General features: G+C 36.6%; 1 protein-coding gene across 1 annotated transcript in view; it reads right to left on the bottom strand.

Moving 5' to 3' along the window:
• Nucleotides 1–27,420, bottom strand: part of LOC117414921 (transmembrane protein 178B) — a 153,326-nt gene that overhangs the window by 97,166 nt on the left and 28,740 nt on the right. The window contains exon 3 of the mRNA XM_034024774.3: nucleotides 2,898–3,011. Coding sequence (XP_033880665.1) covers nucleotides 2,898–3,011 — 114 coding nt within the window. The remainder of the gene's footprint in view (nucleotides 1–2,897; nucleotides 3,012–27,420) is intronic.

Consider the following 27,420-nt stretch of genomic DNA (forward strand, 5'->3'; position numbering starts at 1 on the left):
CCTTAATACGGTAGGCGATGTGTCAGTCATGGATTGGAGGATACGTGATTGCACTCGCTACCGAAGAGGGTGTGACTGAGGGTATATCAGGGGATGTGGTGAAGCAATCTGTTCCTTTGTTATGGTTACAACAGGACTAGTAAAGGATTACTGTGTAACAAAAAGAAACTGAGTTTTTGTGTGTTGCTTTTCCTGTCTATTCACACTGTTATTTGTCATTATAGAAGGCTAAACTCCAGGAGATGTAGCTAAACAGCCAGTTATTAAACCCAGACTACACTTCACCATTGTATATGTATAAACCTGTAAATCACCACTTTCACTAAGAGCACTCACTCTGAACTTGTAACTGTGTTGTGTTTGTGTGTGTTGTGGTTTAACTGAGTGATACACATTGGTGTGTACAGTCAGTTATTATTATTTAAGAGTTGCAAGCATGAAACCCATGCACTGGCCATTTCTGAATGTACTGTATTGTAATTGAAAGGAACAGGAACAAACATAGCCAAACTGACAGACAATATTTACCAGCTAAATATTAAAAAATTTGGCTGGTAAATCACCAATCTGGCATCCCTGAGTGTAAATGTTCTGAGACCATTGTGTGGTAAACTATATTAGTCTATTAGTATAAGTAAAAAATATATATATGCTAATAAGAGGAACGAACCTGGAGTTGGTTAGCCTTGATTATCAAACCATATGTTAGTTTAGGGGTTCAGATTTTTTGGCTTTCATTTTTTATTGTTTTGAGGTAAAAAAAAATAATGTAAATAAATATTGATCGGCATGAAAGTTTACTTTTGTTGTGCTTATCTTTTGTTTTGTGCGCAATTCACTTTTTCTTGGATAGAATATTTAGTAATATTTAGAACATTTAAAATTATTATATTATTTCCCTTCCATCCCACCTTATTATAACATACTTCTTGTAACACAAAGACCAGAACAACAGAGATACGATGAAGCGCCACAGCATGTGTTTGTTTACAAAAACAAAAGTAAATGAAAACAAAAATCTAACCCCCTTTTCGGGTCCTCCACTAAACTGATGCTTTCCTGTCTAAATGGGGGAAGGCTAAGCCTCCTTACCCGAATCAAAAACTGTATCTCTTATCAAGAGTTTATTTACCACCTTCTTTACTCGTTCCCCCCTCTACAGGATCAACCAAATCAACAAAACATTGATCCCATTAACGTTTTTTTAATATGATGCTGTGTATGTTTCTCACGCCCAGGGACCTAAAGCCTTCAGTTTAGTGTTTGAAATATACACTCCATCACAATATATATCTAGGTTCTGAGGCTTAAATATATGACATATATATATATATATATATATATATATATATATATATATATATATATATATATATATATATATATATATATATATATTTTAGCTCAAAGAGCCAGCTGCCCAACGTTTCGATATGTTGTATATATATATATATAAGAGGAGGCTGATGTATTACCGTTTTAATTTTCAAAGTGTTTCCAACATTAGAGTTGAGATGCATTAGAGTAAAGGAAAACTAGCATGCAATGATGTTTTTCTTTGTTGAACTATCAGACCTATAAACATTCCCTTTAAAGCAGTAAAAAAAAAAATCCCTATATTTTGACCATTGTTTAGGTAAATCATTGATCTGAATAGTTACACAACAGTAAATGTGAACAGCTTGCTCATTAAATCTTTTGCATATATTTGAAGTGGGAATTACTATCTGCTCAGGCGTGTAAATGCACTCTGTACATGCCTGTTATTAAATCCACTGCCAGAACACTTTAAGCACCTCGTTCAGGGTTATATAAACTCCATGAATGGAAATAGCCAATTGCTTCCTTGACCATGCCCCGGCTGTAAAGTTTTGGTCATGTGACTTTTTTTGTTACCAGCGAAACAGAATTAGCTATCTATCAATGATGATTAATCAATAACTGATTGTCATGAGAGCCTCAAATAAACATTGATTGATTGATTAATCGTCCTGGTGCCCTATTTGGAACTACACGTACATATTGTATTACTAGTACATGCATGTCTTCAGATGTATTTGATAGCTTCATGAAATCTACACATTTTTTTTCCTTCTTGCTTTTGAATATTGGGGGCTGTGTGGTCCAATGGTTAAAGAAAAAGGCCTGTAACCAGGAGGCCCCCGGTTCAATTCCTGGCTCACTCACTGACTCATTGTGTGAGCCTGAGCAAGTCACTTAACCTCCTTGTACTTACAACGTCTCACCTGAAAGACAGAGCGTCTTTTGGGTGAGGCATTGTAAGTGACTCTGCAGCTGATGCAGTTCACACACCCTAGTCTCTGTAAATCACCTTGGATAAAGGCGTCTGCTAAATAAATAAATAATAATAAGACTTTCTCAATGCATATATTACATTTTCCGCTGAAGGCTTTTGTGAAGTCTACAAAATTTAGCTTCTTGTTTTTGAATAATAAAGTGTTCTCAAAGATTGATTATTACCTGCCTGACATTTGATTAGGAAATTGGTTGCTGACTGCACTTCTAGCTTAAGTATGATAAACTGTATTTCATCTTGAGATACTTCTGCACATGTTGGCAATGTTGTAACACATTAGACCACAGGGGATTTTTCACATTTCACATATATTTACAAACGCACAGTATTATTTTAATACTTTTAAAACTGACCTTGAATCAAATAACTTGCACTGCATGTTGTTCAAGAAGGGCTTTACCTCAAGCTCTCTACCAGTACATTACTGTATTATTGTTTTATTCTAGCGTATTCTGGATTGGTTTGGTTTGAAGTCCCAGTTCAGACTAGCATCCCGGGACGTTCTTTAGAAATCCCAGCATTTCACAACACTCCAGCCTTGAAACCAGCAGGGTAGCAACCAAACCCCTTTTGGACTTACGCAAAGAGTGCCACTCGTCCTGTCGAATGGTCTTGGTGATGTTGTAGGAGAGGTTTTTGGGGATTGTGGCAGAAGAGTAGTGGTACTTCATGTAAGAGCATCTCTCGATGGAACCTGCACACACAGAAGAAGAAGTTTGGAGGTTTAAGGAAGAGACTCAAGAAGCCCATTCATAACATGAAATAATATATAAGTCCTGTATCATGATTTATGTGTTAAGGGCTACCTCTTATAATTTTAAGAGTGCTTTCTCGTGTATTATGTAAGGCTTGCTACGGCAAAAGAGGACAAAGGATGCTAACACTGTATGTAATGAAACATTTTAAGAGTGGCAGCAGTGTGGAGTAGCAGTGTGGAGTAGTGGTTAGGGCTCTGGACTCTTGACTGGAGGGTTGTGGGTTCAATCCCCAGTGGGGGACACTGCTGTTGTACCCTTGAGCAAGGTACTTTACCTAGATTGCTCCAGTAAAAACCCAACTGTATAAATGGGTAATTGTATGTAAAAATAATGTGATATCTGTATAATGTGAAATAATGTATAATGTGATATCTTGTTACAATTGTAAGTCGCCCTGGATAAGGGCGTCTGCTAAGAAATAAATAATAATAATAATAATAATTTTAAAAAGACAATTAAACCAGTTTTGATTGAAAACTTTTTTTGTAACCATTGCATATCTACAGCTTCTTGTCTTTTAAGAACAGAAGAAAGTTTACAAACGAGAGGAGGCCTTTGACCCATCTTGCTCGTTTGGTTGTTAGTAGCTTATTGATCCCAGAATCTCATCAAGCAGCTTCTTGAAGGATCCCAGAGTGTCAGCTTCAACAACATTATTGGGGAGTTGGTTCCAGACTCCCACAATTCTCTGTGTAAAAAAGTGCCTCCTATTTTCTGTTTTGAACACCCCTTTATCTAATCTCCGTTTGTGACCGAATAGATTCAATTATTTTAGCCTGTCTGCATATGACATGCCTTTTAAACCAGGAATAATTCTGGTTGCTCTTCTTTGCACTCTTTCTAGAGTAGCAATATCCTTTTTGTAGCGAGGTGACCAGAACTGAACACAATATTCTAGATGAGGTCTTATGCATTGTAAAGTTTTAATATTGCTTCCCTTGATTTAAATTAAATACTTTTTACTATATAGCCAAGCATTTTGTTGGACTTTTTTTTATAGCTTCCTCACATTGTCTAGATGAAGACATAAACTCCTAGATCTTTTTCATAGATTCCTTCAATTTCAGTGTCTCCCATATGGTATTTGTAATGGACATTTTTGTTGCCTGCATGCAGTACCTTACACTTTTCTGTATTCAATGTAATTTGCCACAGACTACCATAGCTGTTCTTGAAGAATCAAGATAAGGTTATTTTTGTTTAACTCAAGGTTAGCTGTTTACCCTTTGACATTTATTATTACGATGAGGAATTTCTATGTTTAGAATTGTACTTATGTGGACAAGACAACACTCTTAACAGATTTATAAGTGTAGTTGCTACTGATATGATCCAATGGAAGCATAATTATAAGATATATAGTAGTATTTATGGGGTGATTTGTATGTTGTTGTCTTTATTTTCCTAAATGACACTTTTGAAAGAGGATATACAATTTTAACCTGCACAAGTGAGATGTGGTCTCTTTTGTAACTTGTTGTTTGGCCACGTGGGCAAAAACGAGTACCATAGACCTAACAAGGAAAAGAGGGGTAACGTTTAAGAAATACAAGTGAAATAGTAATTAAAAGTAGAAGAAGACTGTAACAACCCACTACCATCCGGCAACTCCACATCACACTGAAAAGCGCTCAAGCCAGTGCCCAGCCTTGCTCCCTGAGGTGAGCGTAGAGAAGTGCTGTTTTCCTTGCATTCATGTGGAACTCGGTTTAATATTTCAGTAACAGGTGTATCGTTGACAAAGATATAAATAACACACTATATAGAGTTACTGAATCAGGCATTGGGAACGGAATTGGCATTTTGGTTATGGAATTCTGCTTTGCAACTGCACCTTTTTTTTTAAAAAAAAACTGCGCAAACAGTGTTTTACCGCTGTTATTTTCTTATAAAAATAATGGATTGCTTTGAAAACTACACTACCCAGAAGCCCAGAGATGACGCTTGTATAAAACGTTTTTGTATGTTTATTTGGATCATTGGATAATGAGAAAACAGGTGTTTTTTTGGGCGTTACGCTGATGGACTGTCTGTCTCTGTTGCGGCGCAGCCTGTGTGCTGTGTGAGTCGAGTTCTTTAAAAAAGCAACTAGCTGTTTTGTGAGTTCTATTCTGTGGAATCATTTTGGAGTTGTATATACAGAAGAGTACCCATAATGGTGACAATTGTAGATTCAACAATGAGTGGACCAATAAATACATATTTATTTTACCAACTGTACCGAACGCAAAGGAAATTTGTTTATTATGCAATGAATGTGTGTCAGAAAGGAATACAATATGAAAAGGCATTTTGAAACCAAACAAGGAGCTTTCGGAAATACGTATCTAGAGGGCACAGTAGTTACAAGCTCAAAAGTGGATCAGCTGATCACTTCTGAAAGTTATTCTATTAATATGTCACATACATTTTAAAATGTTTGTAATGATAAATTCCATTAAATTCGCACACTGTTCTATTATTAAAGTACTATTCATATGGTAAAATATGTCTTGTTCAATATATGAACATTAAGTTATGTTACATTTATTATTGCTTAAAAGTGCAGAGAAAAATACTCTGGCCCTCCTAATTCTAACTTTTTTCCAATCTGGCCCCTTTAAATTAAAAAAAAAATGATTTGAAGAGCCCTGCTCTAACAAAGACAACTCTATCTGTCCAGGGTATATGAGAAACACATGCAAGCAGTTTTACAGCAAGTACAGCATAAACCAGTCTGCGTTGTTGCAGATGAAACTACAGATGGGAGAGATAAAAGTGCCCTGAACATTGTATTTAATTTGTAATTTTATGAAAATTGTATATTTTTGAAATAATGCCTCTCATTTTCAACTAGTCTGTATATTGTAATGCCAGCAATAAGCTGTTTTTTCAAAACCCCTTTATTTGTTGACTGGCCTACAGTACATTGTTACTAGTGGACTGCTTTAAGAAAGAATTTTTTCCTGACAACTACAGTATCTCAGGGACTTAAATAAAAAAAATTTAAAAAATTCAATAGATTTTTAATGTAAAATTGTTATTTATGTTCAAATTACATCGTTAATTCTTAATAAATTTGTAAAAACGGAATTGGTCATTTTGAAAAACGGAAAAAAACAGAATTTGTCATATCAAAAACAGAATTTGCCATTCTCAAGAATGGAAAATCAGGAGCCCTAACTATAGGTGTCTGTATCATAGAGAATGTTTCGTCATGACACCTGCACAACTATAAACCTAGTTTCCTAAAAAAATAAATAAAAATAAACAAGCAGGGTCAATTGATCTAAACGGTGGCATATCTACACCCCCAACCCCGAACCCCGAACCCCCCCCAACATCTCTAACATTGTATAATTAACTAGTATAAGTTTTAACAGTGATATTTAGTTCAGTCACAATTTATATCAATTGAATAGACCCCACTGTTTTCAGTCGTTCAGGGTGTCAGGTGTTTTTCACAGTTTGAGGAACACCTTCTTGTCAGATGAGGAGAAATTCATACAGAAATCTTAAATTAGATATACTCTATGTATTTGATACATACTTATGCTTGTACATGACCTAAAACTGCTTTATTGGGTAAGTAGTTTTAATTTTGAAATAATTTAATATTCTTTTAAAATGCAAATGAATATTAAAATATTATTTCATTTTGAGTTAGTTAGAAAACAGTATATTTTGTACTATATTACAGTAAAAACCTCTCTAAAATACACCTGGTACACCATCAAATGACCTATTCAAGAAAGCAGAATACACTCTTCTGTACACTAGAATGTGTGTTCTTTATTTTCCGACCTCATTGATGCGTTGGCTTCCTTTGCAGATATCTTTTTGATAGTCATTTATAAATTCTTTTACATGTCATTTTTGTGAATACATTTCAAGTCTTGTTTGTTTGAATATTTGGCACAATACTGTCTGCTTGGGAATCAGGTTGCTGGAAATTTTAAAACAGATTTCTAGACACAGTGAGGGTCCTTGAGTACATCTTAGAGCATGCAATAGACTGCATGAAGAAAAGAAGCCCTTATCCCTAACTGTAGAAACAGTGTCGGAACCTTTCCCTGATCTGAGAGTTTAGATCAGGGAGATCCAATTGATGGCTCTTGAGATGGCTCATTGAGCTCTGTAACATGGTTCTGTAGAGGGCGTTAAACTTTATGGTGCACGATAATTGCAATTGGCGTGCACATTAATGATTTCCGTATTTACTATTGCAATTTTATTAATTATCGCGTTTGACACTTGGCACATTATGGCGTGCACTAAATGTAGTACTTCACACTATGGTAATCAGAATGCATATGTGATTTTTATGGTAATGAGTGCTGATGTATTTAAATGAGCACCCAGCTCAGAATAATGAGATGCGCTGTATTCACATGGTATTTACTAATGGGCATTCATTTTAGTGAGCGTATTAAAGTGATCATTTATTAGTGTGTATGGAAAACTATGAGAGGTGAAAGTAACAAAAAATAAATAATATAACCTCAAGATCTTTATCTGAGCTGTGTACTTTTGCTCCACAGTTTATTTAAACACGTTTTATTTGAACTGTGCAAGCACAAAGTGTCAGTCATTCCCTTCAGCTTCGCTCACTTCCATTGAGGAAATCTGGGCTTGCTCTTGCTGTCTGCAGACATGTTCAGCCAATCACAGCTAACTTTAGTTGGCACCCAAAACTGACCCTCAACAGACGATTTCTGTATGGGGGCTCTGAGCTTTACAGAAGGACCGGGCTGAAGTTAGTTACTTATTCCCGATTCGAGGCTGAAGTTAGTTACTCATTTGCACAATTACGTATTGAATATTAGCTCACATTTTAAGGGGGAAAACATATTGATAGCCTGGTTGTGCCACCTCAAGTAGGGTATCATTTTAAAGCTTGACCATTTTTATCTTCAAAATAAAGTAGATTGCAGAGTGGCACAAGTAGGCATTCACAGGCTATGCCGTGAAATACACACACCCTTCTTTTCCTGCATATTAGTGCACATTGTGACGGCTTTGCTACCTCAAGCTGAGAGTGATGTTGAAGGCTAAGCAATTGTCTTGCGAATAGAGTATGGTGCATAATGGCATGTACAGTACTATTAAGATACAGTACATCAATGCAATTTTAGAAACTAAGGCTTTTTTTTCTTCTTTTTTTTATTTATTTATTTTTTTTACATCAGACAAGGAATACATTTTAAAATTTCAATTTTGGTATCACGGTGGTCACGGGTAGTGTGCATGGTATGGTATATAAATTAGCCAAATACTGTGCACGTATTTTAATGCATTCGCTGTTAGTAAATGGGACAGTTAGGCTGACTACGTGTGTGCTAAGTGCTAATTCCAAATTTAGTACCGTTTCGTAAATGGGGCCCCAAGTATCCTAATTAATCGTGCGGTAGTGCACGGTCATATGATCGCTAAAAGCCAATCATAAAACTTTGTGTGTCCATGACGTTTTATTAAATGTGTTAAAAACATACATGTTTAATGAGTACAGAAATACAGAAGTCTTAGTTTAGTGTTGTCTGGTTAAGCCTTTTCATTTTCTATTCTAATATTTTGTCAGATTTCTAGTTCTTGCAAACCAAACTTGTTTCAGGTAAAAAAAAATATTTTGCTAAAGATATATTTGTTATATGGCTATTTAGGAACTCCCTGGTCAACAGTATGGTTTTTTCAGCCAGAACGGTTAGACACAGATCATTAAAACAGAGCCCTGTAAGTTAAGGAAGGCCAATTGAAGGAATACCACTATTTAATGGTGAGTAGTAGAAATATACTTCAATCCAAATCTGGACAATTTATTATAACTTATGTTTCTTCTCCCGATATCAAATTTAAGCGTGTTAAGTTTTTTTCTGCTGACCTTTCCTGTTATACATGCTCTGAAAAGCCCAATATCTGGAGTTTTGCTTATAAATGCATGCACCTCACATATAGTTTGTTGTCCTTTTTCTGAGATTTTAATGCTATTACTGAGTGTCAGGTTTTATGTCAATCTAGACAGCGAATGCTGCATTAGCACTGTCCTGTGAGACTTTCAAGTTTCATAGAAAGAAAGCTGCCATCAACACAAGCACTCTCACTTTCTTATCTCAACAGGGGATGGTCTTAGGATTCCCAACACCATAAGGTTTTTTTTTATTCACTTATAGATACATTCTTCACATCAAACAGACCACATCCTTCTGTAGCCTTTTTTCTGTCTTAACAACATTAAATCAGAGTGAAAAAATGAAGATACAACAAAATACTTTTAATAGTATATGCTTAAGGTAGTTAACTACAGCTAAGGAATTCGTTTTTTTATATATTTTATTTACATTGCTGTAAAAATAAACAAAAATAACAGGGGCTCCCCATGCTTGTTATTGTTGGAAAAAGACATTTTATTTTCTATAATTGTCTATGTGGAAACACCAGCATGCACTACTGTTCTTGACTGTAGACAAATAGCCTGGAAAAACACCAAATGTCATACAAAGAATTTACCTAATAAACTCAGGCATTTAAATAAAACAGGTTTAATAGTGTAAGTTGCACTTCCTGAAGGGGTTTAGAAAATGTGCCATGCTTAATTAAGATGCAAATTAAGCTACACCTAAAAATATAAAATATATGTTCAGCCTTGCTTAGCTGAGCAATTACTCTTTAACATTTAATATTTCGAGAAAAAAAAAAATCTAAGTTTCACTTTTCTAAGCATTTCCACAGGACTGAATTGAAACAATTTGATGCTACAACGCTTGGGCGAGATTAAATACCTTGTGCTGATTAAAAATCTGCCTCCCAAGTAATTAAGTTAAAGAGCGGTATGGTGTAATTGATATAATAATGAAGCTAACTAATGTTGCTGTGCTCTGGTAAATCCGATGCAATTTTATGCCGTAAAATTGGCTCCGGAAAATGGACTAATATGCTCTAGTCAAAAAATCTTAAGCAGTAATATTAGGGTGTAAATGTTTCTGTCTGAATACCTTTTTCTGAAAAAAATGCTGGAAAACTCGGCCCCACAAGCTTTCTAATAATTTGTTTACAAATATACTTGTTTAGAGAGCATGCAACTTTTCACTTAATCAAAAGCAATCAGAACAGCATGAATAGTAACAACAGTAATCACTAGCTATTTCATTTTGTCTTTATAAATAAAATAAAAAAATCATGACTAATCTGAAAAAAGAAACTGTTGTGAAGCCATTTCGCTTAATATTTACATTTAATGTTGGTTCTTTCACTGTTCTTCTTGTATTGTCATGAAGGCAGTTACAGGAAGGTGTCTTAAAAGTTTTTCCTGCGAGAATCTGTTACCTGGAGAGCAAACAGCTGCAGCTAGGGATGTTTCTCTATTATGACCGCCCCCAGTGAGACCACTGATTGGCACTTGGCATATGGCAGCTTGGTTTAGTGACTGGAGTAAAAGAAAAAGAAGCAGAAGAAACCTGTGCTCAATTTCCAACACTCAATTCTCATCACTCAATTTCAGGCAAGACTCAGGAGGTCAGAAAGAAAAAAACATATTAAAGGTGTAGTGTCCCATACAGTATATTATTTACATATGTATTTATTTAGACTGCCCAAGTATTTTACCTGTGTTTTTCTTCCCAATTTCGAATAATTATGCTCCCTCGGTTCTTTGAGTAGTTGTTGCCGCTGAATCTTTGTGAGGTGACCAGGCCCCCACCCCCTCCCCCATCATGATGTGTGTATATTGCAATTGATCAGACGAAATGGCAGCTTCAGTGATCGACAATAGATAGAATCATACAGTTAAATCTCGACAGAATGCAATATATATACATTTTTTTACAATTACATATCGTCTTGCAGTGTGTTTTCTATAATGCTGTAGCCTACTAGCCTATTGTTTTGAAATGAATTTACGACTGGATAGGTATACATATTTCAAGATTCTGTATTTTCTTTGCTGATTTGCCTTAAATTATTGTTATATTTTATGGAAAAACGTTTTTAAAAGCTAAAAAGTCACAATGGTGAAAGACATAAGCATCAGATGCATTTAACCCTATTCATGAATGTTTTAGTTTTGCACAAACAACCATCCCTTGCCAAGGTTCAATTTAACCCAAATAATTTCCAAATAATACACACTGCTCACCCTCCTTTCCAGGGTCCAAGCTTTGCTACAGTACAGAACGGAGAAATAACATTAAAACTGACAAAGTAACTTTTTCAGCAAATCCACACTTCAAAATAAAAACTACCGTACTGTAAAATGTATTCATAGAGCAAGAGCTGGAAGTAATGAACATCCAACGATTCTCACTATATATATCAAATATTGAATTTCAAATAAAATGCTTATACTATGGTAAACTTTTACAGGGTACAAAAGGCCCCAGAGTGCTCAAGCACATTGGTTTGGTGTAGAGTAGCCTACTATGTAGTGTTGTGCGACCTTACCCTTATGAAAATTAAATATATTGCAACATATTTTTAAATATACTTTCTACCTTCAAATATAGTGCAAAATATAACAAATATATTACCGACTTAACATATATTTAATACTCATCCCAAAATATATAAATGAGCTGTAACAAATGTTGAAATATAAATAAATATAAGCTATATCACACAGAAACAGACATTTTATATTGTGTGTGTGTGTGTGTGTGTGTATAATACACTATATATAGTGCTCCCTCGCTATAAAGCTGTCGATTATAATGCGCTCCAATTCCCTATACTAGTGATTCATACAATATTTCTACAGTAAATACAGTACCAGTGTTGTTCAAACTGTAAACAACTTCTCAGTCTAACTTCCGTTTCTGTCTCTCCCTTTTGATACAGTATCTGAACTGAAGAAAAGCTGTGCTGGCACTTTATAACACAGACACCTTATTCAGCATTCGTTTATAACTAAATAAATATTAGGCCTATTACGTGGTTATCTTTCCTAATGTATTTACTTTTTTTCTGCGAGCGGAGCTGTGGCTTTCTCCGGGAGACGAGACGCTTCAGCCCCGTTCCGGCAGCTGAACCTGGGGTGAGCCCATTCCCTCTTCCCCTCTCCTTCTCACACTTGGTTTGCTTGTCTGTCACTTTGAACTGAACTGCTGACTGTTGTTTAGCCAGGCTATTTATAGTTTAAAAACTGCTAATACAAATGATCCACGAGTGGGAACGTTACCTTTTTTAAAAAATTTGTAAACAATATGGCGTTGATTACATGGTGCTTTATGCATGGTTAATTCATGGAAAGTTACATTTTTGCTTCACTCTATGTGCATTATAGAGCAGGAGTTATTTTATTTTGTATTTTAGTCAGATGTGTGTTGTTATGTGACCCTCGGCACCCCCCGCTTAACGCTCTTATAACGCTCATATTGTGTGTGTCCCGAGACCCGAGTTATAGCGAGGGAACACTGTGTATGTATGTGTACATATATATATATATATATATATATATATATATATATATATATATATATATATATATATATACACACACACACACATACACATACTGTTGTTGTTAAAAGTTTACATACATAAACAGAATCTTAGGAAAAATCTTTTGTAGCAAAAGTTTTGCTTTTGTGGATGAGGAAAAAAGTTACAAGAAATAGATGCCTACAATTATTTATTTCAGCAATTTTTTTTGCAAAATTCAAAAAATGCTAATTCGGAAGTATTCATACCCTTTGATGTTATGATAGTATTGTCTACAAGGTGCTAGAAATTTCAATATGATAAGCAGAACCTAATTCTAGAAAAGTCTAGAAAATGCTGAATTGTAGGTGAACATTCTTAGAGAGTATAAAAGGGTTAGGCATAGGATGATTGCTGTCATTAACAATAAGTCAATATGGGAAAAAGTAAAGAGCTATCTGTAGACCTCAGGAAAAAATATTTATTGTCATAAAGCTGGAGAAGGATACAAGAAGATTTCCAAGCATTTGAGTACCCCAATTTCAACTATTGTTTCAATTATCAAGTACAAGACTCATGGGACTGTCACAATGCTCCCTCGGTCTGGAAGAAAGAAGGTTCTTTCACCAAGAACAAGTAGAAGAATTGTGAGGAAGGTTAATAACAATCCGAGATTGACTGCCAAAGATATTCAAAGTGAATTGGCTGCAAGTGGGACTGGGGTTTCCATTTCAACCATAGGTCGAGTATTGCATGGTGAAGGTCTCAATGGTCGCAGGCCAAGAAAAAATCCACTCTTAGGAAAACGTCACAAGGACAATCACTTAAAGTTTGCAAAATGGCATTTGAATGATTGATATGAGTTCTGGTCAAAGTGATGAAACCAAAATCGAGCTATTTGGTCACGCTGATAGTCGTTACGTTTGGAGAAAGTCTGGTGAGGCATACAAAGAAAAGAACAAGCATGTAGGTGATAATATCCTTCTATGGGGCTGTTTTTCCTGTAATGGCACAGGAAATGTAGTTTCAATACATGGCAAAATGGATTCCATAGCATACCGAAAGATATTGGCCAATCATCTGAAACCGTCCGCTACAAAACTTGGTTTAAAGTGCAACTGGACGTTGTAACACAACAACGATCCAAAGCGCACATCAAAATCTACTTCTGAATTGTTAAAGAAGAATAAAATTAAGGTTCTGGAATGGCTTAGTGTGGCAAAGTGGTTGAGTGGATACAGGTGCAGGAATGATGCAGTGCGTAATGAAGCAGACGGAGAGGTTTATAATTCAGTTTGGAAAGGGTTTTATTGTTTTGTATCCAGGTCTGGTGACCAAATAATAATCCACAACAATGTGTACTGCACGGAGTAAATAACAATGGGGTTACAGTCCCAAATAATAAACACAAATATCCGCCCACAATATACTAACACCGTCACCAGTCCTGGGTGCGTGCAGTATTGCTCATGGTTGGTGATACAGGTTTATCAGTGACAGTAGTGCAGTGACAGTAGTGCAGTGCTGTTCCAGGCTTTGTGCTGGCCCTTGGCGACAGCTCCGGAATGTGTTAGCCGTCTAATAATAACAAACAAACAATTATAGACAAACAAACAAAACACTCACGATACGTATATTCACTGGGGGTCTCACGGATCCTTTCAGGTTCAGCAACACAAACCAGATCAAAGGAACAGATTACGTCTCACGGTCCCCTTTTATGCCGTTACACATGACCCCTTGGTAAACGAGTGCAGCCGCCCCTCCAATCTGCGACTGCCACGTCGTTTCCCTTCCGGGTCAATGAGTTAATGCAACGCAGTTCCACCCCCTTTCTAGCTGGCCGACTTCCCTTGAACCCTGGGAAAGAACTGTCAGGCCAACCTGTCCTACTCTGTGCCCGCTGCTTAGCGCCCTCACAGGTCAGGAGGGAGATTTACTACCAAGAATCATTGTATTTCTGTCACACCTAGTCCAAGTCCCGATCTAAATCAGATTGAGAATCTTTGGTATGAGTTGAAGAAGGCTCTGCACAAGAGAAGTCCTTGGAATTTGAATGAACTGGAACAATTTTGCATTGAAGAATGGTCAAAAATCATTAAAGAATCATGCCAAAAGCTCATTGACAAATATCCTAATCATTTAAAAGAGGTTATTATTGCTAACGGTGCCTCAACTAGCTGTTAATTTCATTTTCCTTGTCAGGGTATGAATACTTTTGAATGAGCATTGTTTGAGTTTTTTTTTTGAAAAAAATAAAGTATATAAATGATGGACATTGATGAAAAGTTTTTGGTTTTTTAATCACTCAATCATTAATCCTTGACCATAACACGCTTGAATGACTATGACTGAAGCATTATGCACTTAATCACCTAATTAGTGAGACAGTTGATCGGACACTGGATATGGAGTGATTTCAGCTGTTGGATTGCAAGCTTGAATAAAAGCAATGAAGAAAATCACAGAAAAAAAAACCAATATACCACATCTGTCAAGAGAGCAGTGCCTTCGTGCAATCGACATGTTGGAGGCTGGACTAGGGCAACGTACTGTGGCTCACCGTCTTGGGTGCTCACAGCCAGACATTTGAAACCTGACAAGACGGTATAACCAGACACACTGTCAATGACGGGCCATGAACTGGGAGACCAAGAGTCACAACACCTGCCCAAGATCGACAGATCATTTTGCAGCATCTTCGTGATGTCAATTGTTAATCAGCACAATAAAAAGTCACTGCACCTGCTTAAACAGAATTTGTCATTTTTTCGATTACATCTAGTGAATTTTATCGAAATATAAGTGATAAGTTTCTTTTTATGCTCAAATATAAGTGATAAGTTTCTTTTGATGCTCAAATATAAGTGATACGTTTCTTTTGATTCTCAAATATAAGTGACACATTTCTTTTGATGCTCAAATATAAGTGCTAAGTGCTATATATATATATATATATATATATATATATATATATATATATATATATATATATATTTATATATATACTGTATATACACAATACAACATCTAATTTCTGCAGTGACATGTTTAAAAAAATCTATATTATACTTTAACATTAAGATTGTGTGTATATATATATATATATATATATATATATATATATATATATATATATATATTTATATATATAGTATTTTCTAATTACTAAGCTTCAGTACCTATTGATGTTAACTGAAAATAATGTGATGGATGTGTCTGCTTTTTGTCACAGGTTTCAGTAAAACTACACCCTGATTAGTAAACAAAGCAGCCCATACACAAGGGTATGTTATTCTGTATTTTAAAATGAATGAATAGGACTAAAAGTTACAAAAAGCTTTAAGCGGGTCATTAAAAAAAAAAATAAACACAGATAAATTTGTTGGCTCAGAAGGCACACAGGGAAAACTGCTGTTGAATTAATTAAATAAAATAAAATGAAAACTAAAAATGCTATGTAATAATAGTAGGGAATCAAATTCCAGACACTTCCCAGTCCCAGGAGTTTATTAGCCTAATAATTAGCAGCGTACATGCGTAGGCTAAACAATCACTCGACAAAGGAGTTCTGCAACGAATTAGTCATAGTGAAAAAACACATAAAGCATTGCAAGTAAAGATAACACAGTCGTGTACGCTCCAGCTCCAGCGCAGAACGAGTGAGTGATTTCACTGTCTAACGTAGGGCCTGCCTGCTCAACTCAGTAATACTGTTATTTAAAAACATAAACTTAGATAAAACACACTGAACTGATTAAACTACAAACACTGAACATTTAAACTCCAGAAAGTAAACAAACCTAGTAAATACTACACATTTTTAAAAGAAGCAACATTATACATCAATGAATTTTTTTATTTTTTTTTTTACCCTACAGACTACAGAACCACCGCCCTGCTATTTAAATATGTAATTTAGTCATGTGCGCTCAAAGCTCACTCGCTGTCAGCAGCCGGTTGGGTGTTTATAGTTAACCTCGCCCAACAGAAAGGAAACGTACACCAGTATGGATGGCTGTGGTTTTATTTGAAAGGAGATTCAACATTGTTAATTTGATTGCTAAGTCACAATGTACTGCAATGTGGTAAAAAAAAATAAAAATAAATCATTTTTTTTCTTGTGTACCCCTGAGGAGTGCACGAGTTCCCCCAGTTTGAAAACCACTGATCTATAGTATACATGTGTATATATTTAACAATCTATTAAAACATATTTCTTAGTATATCTTTCAGCATATAAAGTACACATATAAATATATGTAAAAATAGTGTATGTATATATATATAACCTTATATTTCATAATATATTTTTCCAAACTAAAATATACGATAACGACAATAATTTGTATATGGCAAAATATATTAAATACATTACAACACAAACTTTTTTTTTACCTAGTGGTGGAAGCGAACACAATTGGTCCTGTGTAGGACAGGGCTGGTAATGTTACATATTTTTTCTTTTTATAATGTTGAAATGTTCAGTATTGACTGACCAGTAACACCCATTATTTTTGCCTCTGCCATTGTGATAACCTGAAACACACCCGCCAGCTAATTTCATAATACTTAGCAATTTAAGCTTTTTGACCATGTTGTTTTGATTTAGTTTTATTAACTTTTGTTTGTCTGTTACTTTATTATTATTATTATTATTATTATTATTATTATTATTATTATTATTATTATTAGTTTATTAACATACACTTGCCTATTGTTTTTCTTTTACTTATTCAGTTCATTTCATATGTTGATGCACGTGCATCATGACAAGTAATACATATGTATTTATTTATTTATTGATTCATATTAGGTCTGGTGGATAACTCCGTCTTAGAGAACACTTTGGCAATAAAAACACTTTGCTTGCTTCCCGAGGGGTGTTCTCTTACTGTGGGTGTTGTAGAGTGATTGAAAACGTGACATTTTGTGTTTGAATTGAAAGTGATGGTCTTGAGGAGTCAAATGGGTCAAGGTTCAAGTATATTTTCCTCTAGAGAAATTATCACTTTTTGACGTCACTACTGTGGTATTATGCCTTTTTTTCTAACTGGCTCAGGGTGCAAATATAGCCTTCATCCATGTATTTTTATATATATATATATATATATATATATATATATATATATATATATATATATATATATATATATATATATATATATATCTCAGAAGATTGATAAGATGGTTGAATAGAGGTATGCTGACTAGAGAATGATTTAGCATGCAGGCAGGCAAGGAGGGAGGGAAGCTCACACTGCAGACAAACTACAAGCGAAAGCAAGCTGGCCGGAGACAGATTCTTCAGATTGAAGGAACTGATGTAAAGTGTAATTCAGCAAGTTCATTCCTGTGAAATGTATTGTCGTGAGACAGAAGGCAAGGCTGATTTACTGTAATGAATATTCATCCCCCTGAACGTTGATTTCCAAAGAGCATTTCATTTCAAATAAAATGAGGCTCTCTGTGCCTGCAAGGCCTTAAAAAAGGGTTTCATAAATACTGTTGGGTTTCTATTACAATACCAGTGTAGTACCCTAGTAGCTGACCACAGCATTACCTGTAATGGCAGCACGGTGGAACTAAAACAGCAGAAAACAGATACTCACATGGTTCTGTGGTGCTGCAATGGATTAACAGTGCATATTAGTTTATAGTCATGGGGATAATTATTGGTCAAATATTCAAATATATACACACAAAAATCTCTCCCAGTGGACAGCCACAATGAAGGGGAAAAAAAAGACAGCAACTCCCATTAAAATCAAGTCCATATCCACACAGTTCTCAATAAAACCAATAGTCTTTATTTCATATCTTTAAAACTTCACAGCAAACATAGCTAACATGTTGCGACCCATAGGTCTTCTTCAGTGCATAGACATATATACTTATGCACAATGAAAACGCAACACTCAGGTCTAATTGATTTAATCAAATATTTTAAATATAGATCTCAAACAAAATCACAGAGAATGTGAACAAAAATACAGATCAAAGAATCATGATAAGTTTTCAGTGTGAAACGTGACACGCTGTCAGAATGAAAACATTATAAAGTTAGTATCGGGTATGACCTTCCTGAGCATTAACACAATCCTGGCAGCGTTGACGCATAGACCTGATCAGCCTCTGGAAAGACTGCTGTGGGATGTTCCACCACTCTTCCTGTGCAACTGCAGCCAGCTGGTGAAGGTTGGCTGGTTGCAGTTGTCTCCTGTGGATGGCACTGGCGATGTTCTATTGGACTTAGGTGAGGTGAAAAAGTTGTGTAAATTGTAATCCTAGCACTGTAATCTTGCATTGTCCTGCTGGAAAATCGACACTTCTGGTTCGGTTTGCAGGAACGGAAAAACTGTTGCATGATTGACTTCAGCAATGTATCACTGAGCATTAAGGTTGCCCTCTATCTGCACCAAAGGCATTCTTGTGTTAAAGGAGATTCCTCCCCATTATCATCACACTTCCACCGCCCCAGCAGTTGTCTTGAACAACGCAACAGTCAGCATAACGCTCACCACTACATGGTGGGCTGGTGTGGTGACCCTCTGCCTTCCAGGTCGTGGCCTGTCCCTCACAGAGCTGGTTTCCTGGTTTCTCTGAACTAGTCTGCTTATTTGTTGAAGCAGAACATCTCATTCTCTCGGCAACTTCTCTCACAGACAGGCCGCCTTCAATCATGATAGCAACCAGGCGATCTTCATTACTCAAACGGGGCATAGTCGCATCTTTCACTGTTCTTGCGTTAATTAAAATGATGTCTTTTCGAATGCCTATTTATACAGATTCTTAATCAACTCATTTTGGCAATTTTAACTCAACTCAAACACTGAGAACCTGGCGTTATTATGAAATCACACGACTTGAGCTCAGTATTTTGTTATGCCAAGGAACAATAGTACTCAAACAATCAACAAACCTATCTGCTCACTATTTAAAATGTAAATAACATCATGTATCTGCCCAATGAGCTATTGATGTAAAACTTAGACTGTTGCGTAATGACGTGTTGTGTACAGAAACATAGAAGGCTCGTGCAGACAAACCGTCAGTTTGAGACAACAAGGCAGTTCTATCTTTGGAGTAGGGGGGAGTTTGCGTAGCAGCTACAGGAATATAGAATGGTAATGTACACCTCTTCATGGTGACCCCCCCCCCCCCAAAAAAAAAAAAAATAATAAATAATACACCTGGACAGTTGTATTGCATTTACCGCTGTATCTTGTATAAAGGGTTTCGCAGCCTTGCAAACAATAACAAACTTATGCACAAACGTGAGAATCCACTGCACGACTGTGAGAGTTTCACGGGTAAACCTTGAGACTTGAAATCTATGCGTTTGTTTAAAAGTGTTGGTATGTTTTGTAAATCAGGTAAACAGCTTAGCTGTCCTGCATGTTAGTCAGGGACCTGCAAAAGAGTTTAGTTAGCACTCCAAAGTGGAGCTTAGTTGTTATTTTGTTTTGTTTTTTTATTTATTTATGTAATAAAAGTGTAAGTCTCTGGGTCACATTTTTATATGGGGCACAAACCCAAAGGCCCACAAAAAAAGAAAATGGTATTAACAAGGGTTTTTGTGAATCACAAATGCAATGCTGTGTTTCAGATAAACTGTTTTATTCACTTCAGTGTGTTTGTTAAGCCCTAATAGTTATGCAGCAGCAAGTGAAAATGCAATTTAAAACAGTCATTTTCTACTGCTTGAGTGAGGGGTGTATTTTCCTTGAATGTAGGAGTTCAGGGCCATGCTAGGACTCCAACTGCGCTGAACATTGTAATTTCATTTCAGAGGACAAGCACCATGTATTGTGTGGTTTCAAAAGGGAAAAACACTACACTATAACTCCTGCTTAGATGTTGTGCTATTCACAAAAGAGATGAAGATGATTACCTCATAGGTGTTTTGAAATATATATTTTGTAGTGCAACTTGCAACTTACTCCATTCATGGTTATCTTTATCAATCTATAAAGCTTTGCAATGAATAAAAACCTGAGTTCAGGAAGTCAACTTGTAAAAAGGCTGCAAAACACTATGTTAATGCAGCAGTTTTCAACCCTCCCCATTCCCCCCGCCAACCCCACACAAGCAGCCATAGGAACCAGACAACACAAGCAACCGCAGACTGCCGTCATCAGGTAAGACATAGGACATACCACTCTTTCTAGATGACACAAGAGACATCCATCATCATGGTCCACCGGTGCTGTAGCAATGGATATACAAACATACACACCCACTTCAGGCTGCAGAACTGCATAAACTTTACAAAAATAGAACTATATTTGCATGCACTTTTGATCTCAATGCAATTATAAAAGTAATTGACATGTCTCTATGCACTATTACTGTTTTCTAGCATTTCAGAGTATTCAAATAACCATATAGGCTGGCTGGTAGGGAGCCTCCTGCGGGGCTTAAGCCTCATTATACCAGACATACTGCTGTCTTGGTGGCTGCTTCCAGGGACATTCCTATCCAGAAAATCTGCAGGGCTGCTACCTGGAAGTCAGCACACACCTATACCCATCACCTTTACCTCTTCTCCCAGAGAACTGCTAGGAGTCTGCTATAGTGTACCTTATCCACGTCCCTAGAAATAAGATTTACTCACATGAAACTAGTTCTAGGAGTGATATATGGTGCACATTAAACAACCCTGCTGACCTCCCCTGGCAAGTGACACACCGATTCTTGCTTCTAGCGTATTAGATCTGACCACACATGGTAGTGCCAAGGAGGATACCTCCTGGGTGGTACATTCTCCATTTGGTGTCAGGGCACGGTGGTGAGCATCAAGGATTACTTCTGGTCTCTCTCCCAGTCGGGCCTACGGTTGACGACCCTCAAAGTGCACTTGTCAGCCATGGGCTGGTATGCAGACGTGGCGCAGGAGATGGGGAGGCATTGACCACTTGTCTCTGTCTATTGAGCCACCACCACCTTAGGACTTCTTGTTGGTGTTTTGCAATGTTCACAGGCAAGCCATTTGAACCTATGCACATGTGTTATCTCACCCACCTATCGTGGAAGACTGCTTTCTTGATGGCTATTACTGCCACCAGAAGGATCAGTGAGCTCCAGGCACTCGATGGAGTCTCCCTATATAGTTTGTGCAAAAACAATATCAGCAGGAGTAGCTCAGGTGATCACAAGTACAGTCTAAACAGGCGATTTTTGAGGAAATGGCAGTAAGAGTTGGAGCAGTCCTAATGTTCTCCAGTAGCTGATTCCACCACGTCGGGGCTAGATAAGAGAAGGAGCAGGTAGGGTTGTCCTCCCCCCCAACCCTGCTTTTATATTTGCATGGAATGATAGCATGGTTATTTGAATACTTTGAAATGCTAGAATACTGTAATAGTACATTGAGCCATGTACTTTCATACTTGCATTGAGATCAAAAGTGCATGCAAATATAGTTCAATTTTTGTAAAGTTAATGTAGTTCTGCAGCCTGAAGTGGGTGTGTATCCAAAATATCTGAGTTGGCCAGAATTCACAATTTTTCATATCCAAGGGTTCCCAAGCTTCATTATCATCTCAATCATCCCCCCCCACCCCCAGAAATGAGGTTGGTTCTATTGAAGGGCCAGTTACTTTAGCTGCATAGGCCTTACATTCAAAATGAACCAATACCTTATACAAGAGAGAAAGGGTTTGTGGGTCATTTATGACACCATAGTTGATCAAAGAATATTGGTGTTCATGTGTAATATGTTATAGATTACATGTGCTGTTTACAAGACTCTTAAATTAAAGGGAAATTTAAATATAGGCTGTAACAGGGCGAGGAGTCCTGTACAAGTATTTATTTATTTATAGAACGGGGTACCCCTCTGCCCCTGTGCAATTTATTATTTTGTATTTGTTTTGTGGTACTATTATTATTATTGCTATTTTTGTTATTTATTTATAAATATGACGGCAGAGCCGTGTTTTGTTATTATTTTGTATTGTTTAGCAGCGTGGATGGGAAGCCCCATCTGCATTAAAAACTTGTGCAGAAGGTGACCATCTCCCGACTTAATGAATTGTTTAATTGTTGCTAATCGGGAGATGGTTACCTGTATATAAGCCTGCAGTTCTCCGTGCTCTGGGTGGGTGTTCGAGAGGAGGAACAGAGTGAATGAGAGGAGAAAGAAACAGTGATTAGAAATAAGAAGGATCAGAGAAGGCTACTGCCCAGCCTGACCGAGGGTCTGTTTTGTTGTGTTTTGTGTTGGTGATTTGTTTTTTGTTTATCTTTTTTATTTTGCTCTGTGAGCAGTGGTTTATGTTCAAACCTTTTATTTATTTTTGTGTTATAAACAAACGGCACTGCAGCGTCTTTTTGCCCTGCAGTACTGCCTGTGTTTTTCTTTCTGCTGCTGGCCTGACGTCACCACTTAGCCATCCCTGTCACATAGGCCTGTACACTTTTTACAAATTAATATATGTCACATACAGATAGCTGTACTTAGTTGAGCACAATAATAAATACTTTCTGATTTAAATATACTATGTGATAATTTGGGATAATCAGTCCATTTAAAACAGTAGGTAATCATTATACATTTTTTATAACTAGTTGAATAAACACCTACTGAATAAGACCATTTTGCTACCTACTTTCCAGGCAGGTAGCAAATCCTCACTACTTCCTTAAAAAGTTAACTTCTAGCTAGGGATTCTAATCCCGGACACTGCTTGATTTCGGGATCGATTTTTTTTTTTAATCCCAGGATCCCGGGATCAAGGGAGCCCAGTTTTTAATGTAATAATGATAATAAAAACAATAATAATAACACTAAAAACAATAACAATACTGTTAGCTTATGTGTTTATTTAAGTATACCACACTGAACATTGAACGGACTGACCTACTAACCACACTGAACATTATTGTGACTCGAGAAATTAACTGTAGCTACTGCTATCAAGTTAGTGGATACATTGTTCTGTGAATAGAATATAACTTCCTGTTTTGGAGCGTGCAAGAAATGTATTTTGTTTTGTTGAAATGTGTAATTCAAAGGAGTTGCCTAATAAATGCAGAGAATTTGATCATTGCCCCATTTCTGAGTTTATTTGAATATAGAATATAATATAAAAGAGGTTGATAACATATTGTCAGATTTGTAGATTACGTCTAAACTAAATTAACACGGTAAAACGGATTTGATAAATTAGTTATTGGAATTTTGGATTCTGTTCTGAATGGGAAGTTGAATTAATTCCTGTGCATTTTGATATGAAATATGATTGATTAAAATGAGAAACGAGTATTGAAAATACCAATGCAAAGTACACCACTTTGTGATTAACCATAATTAATAATAGTATCTTAGTGTCACAGACGGTTCTGGCACGTCCCTTTTGTGCTGTAAGTCATTAGATCCTTTTGCATGGAAGGCCTCGGTTGCAAGGGTGTGCGGTTCTTTGATTTACCCAGATTCAGTTAAAATGTGTTTGCCCACTGACGATGGGAATGAGAATGCAGAGATGGGAGCCCAGCTAACAAGATTTAAGTTTTTGCAGGTATCAGGCTTTTAAAGACTGTCACCCACACCTGTGAGCAGAAACTGACCCAAGACTGTCACAGCTACTGAAAGCAGGCTGATCTTTGGGAACCAAATTGAACAAAGAGTATAAAACCAGTAGAAAATATTATTAGCAGATCTGTGTAAGTCCTGTGTGGAGAAGTTCATTGCACTGAAGGTCAGACTGACCTGCTGAAAGTTCCAAACCTCCCTTATCAGGCAAAAGCATATTTTTTAATTAGACTCAGAGTCTCAAAACATTCTGATCCAGCGAGAACAGAATGGCAGAAACTATGAAGCACACTTAATATGCTAGAAGCAATCGAACTATGTTCGACTATCGTAAGAAAAAACTAAAGTATTTAAATAAATAAGAAACCTAATATAATAACATTAAGTAAATGTATGAGCAGCCCTGTTTTAATATTCAAGGTTGCATTTGCTGCTAAGCAGGTGCCTAATTAAAAACTAGCCTCTTGCCTTCTGTGTATAGCAATGAAGTAAAATAGAATTGCAGTTTATAAGAGATTGCTATATTGACATATCTGAATTAGAACTACATGTTATAAAATAATTTAAAGTACAAACTGTAACTCTAACAGTAAACATGCTGAAGGAGTACAACTAATGTTGTAACCTCGTCCTTGCCTGCTTGTGGTACAGGCAGTGTTGAAGATGACTCACTGGTGTTGGCCGATGAAGCGAGGATTTTTTCTGAGTGATTTAAAAGCCAAGATCCTCTCTATAATGAATGATCTAGTTAATATTAACAAAGGAAATACCTTTCGGATAACAGCAGATAGGAGTTTATATTACAATAATCATGTTCTACATATAACAGAAATGAATTAGAACCTGGCAGGAAGAGATGGGAATGGAAAGTGTAGGACGTGTTAATACGTTAAGTTAGATATTGGTTTGAAATAATGAGTATTGGAAAATACTTACGATAGTGTTTCATATTAATCAACCCTAAAATTGGCAAAAAGCAGAGGTTGTCTTAAAACATGCTTTAACTGGATTTTGTATGAACAGTAAAGAAGGTCAGACTTAGTTCAGTCACTATAACACTATGGCATTCTAATATATTAATGATAGCCTGTATTTATATACAAATAACTGGACCGTCCATTAAAAGCTTAAAAGATTTATCAATGGAGTAAAATAATATTACAATTTCTAGAAGCAACTGTTATACTGAAGTAACTTAATTAGAAATACATCTTATAATGCCACTTAAGGTTAAACTGTTGAAAGAACATATTCAAAGTTTATTATAACAGAAGCATGGCATCGACAATATTGTAAACATATTGTTAAGACACATTTGTGATAATATTCATTTAATTTAATTAATGTAAGAATTAGTTCAGTTTCTCCAACTAAACAAAAAGTATTTTAGACATTACAATATCAATTAAACTAAAGCATCTAAATGTTTAGCTTATATAAAGGTTTTACTGCAGTAATAAAAAGTGATATTTATTTACAGGAAAACTGTAGAGTTTAAAAGTGAAATAATTAAATGTTTGTCTCAGACACGCAGTATAATTCTGGAAGGGCATTAGACCTTCAAAAGATAAGGCTTAGTCTTTGGCACCTCAAAGCAGGATTCGGTGTTGGCTCTTAAAAGTGGGATTTGCAAACCTTGAATAATAACCAACGGAAGGTACTTTAGAAAGACAGGAGTACGTACCTCATTATATTTAGAAAATAATGAGAGCTTAGTTATACAAAGTAGGATGTCAATTTTTTCTTATTATCTGAAAAGATAACGGTCCAGGCGTCTCTTGAATCGGCCAAAAAATGACTTCATGCGGTGAATTTGTTAAAGTGCTTACAGTGGAGTTTCATATTAATTAAAACACGAGGCTTGGCAAGTAGACAAGGTGTGTGGAAACCTGCTGGTGCAGGCAACTTTTAGAAACAGAGAGAGAGGTCAGGCTTGGTCCAAGCATGGTACAAGTTAATATAAGGCTATTATATTTAACATGTTTCATTATAGGTTGAATTTAAATGAAAATAACTGGACTTGCCACTGTATGCTTAGTGGTCTTATTCAAAGGCTTATGATAAACCCTTACACTCTTTGTAAAATACTTTGTTAACACATATGAAGTTAAACTGACCCATTGGCAACACACTGAAAAGGTAACATAATATGCGGCTAAGAAGGACATATATTTTTTTTTGACCCAGGTTAATATAATTAAATAGATCTGGTGTTACATATTAACAACATCGCTCATATATACATATATACAGTACTGGCAATCCAACAGTATCAGAAAAGCCTGTAAAGAGTCTTGGGAGGTGGTACAGTGGTGATTTAAAAACAGTCTGAGTGGGAAAGGTGAGACAGCAGGCAGTGTAAGAGCTGAAGAGGATCGACAGTAGTGCACTACCGGGCAAGCTTAAAGTCTGGTTCTTTCAGTTTGGTCTTCTTCCAAGGTTGCTGTGTATAAGGTTTCCCTGTCAACAGTAAAGAAACTAGAAGCCATGATTAGTTCATACATTAGGAAATGGCTGGCAGTTCCATGATGCCTTAGCAGGGTAGCACTCTACGGTAAAGGGAAACTGCAGCTGCCAGTCTCAGCTCTAACTGAGGAATTCAAGTGTGCGAAAGTTTGGCTGGAAATGACACTGATGGAATCGTGTGATGAGTGTGTGAGGGAGGGAGCACCTGTAGTGATAACTGGGAGAAAGTGGGCAGCAAAGGATGTGGTGGAAGATGCAGGTGTCTGAGGCGAAGCAGGGAGAATGCATGAGATGGGAGAATTGTGGAACAGCATAAGATTGCTGGTGAGACCTGTGGACAATGGAACAGATGAGGATCAGCTTCCTAGTTAGGTCCACATATGATGTTCTTCCATCACTGCAGAACCTGAATGTGTGGGTTGGAGAACCCTAAATGTCCTTGTGTTCATCACAGGCTACCCTGAAACACATTCTTACAGGATGTAAGATGGCTCTGAGCCAGGGTCACTTCACTTGGCATCATGACCAGGTGCTGCGATGCTTAGCATTAGCACTGGAAGAACGGTGTAATAAGATCAACAGCTTGCCACCAATATCAGCAATAGGTGGCACACAGAGAGCAACAGTTAACAGCAGGGGTGGAGAGTCCAGGTGGGTTGACGGGGATTTGTTACACACTCCATGGCCTAGTTTTTTAGAGATATTGGATTCAATGGACAGGAATTGCGATGTGTACTGAAGGCTCCATCTGAGGCAGAGAGATGTAGCAAATGGCTCTGGTTGAGGAGGAAAGAGCCAATTGGCAACCACAAAGAGAGGTGACGGATTAAATTAATATCAATGAAAAGGAATGGATGGCTAAGGTAAGTAAACTGGGCTGGGTTGGTTGGGGGATGGAGGGCAGTGGTGCTGGGATGCCAGTATCACTGTCGAGCCTTCTTGAGGTGACATGGGCTAGT

The sequence above is a fragment of the Acipenser ruthenus genome, chromosome 7 (genome assembly GCF_902713425.1).
Source record: "Acipenser ruthenus chromosome 7, fAciRut3.2 maternal haplotype, whole genome shotgun sequence".
NCBI classification, from domain to species: domain Eukaryota; kingdom Metazoa; phylum Chordata; class Actinopteri; order Acipenseriformes; family Acipenseridae; genus Acipenser; species Acipenser ruthenus.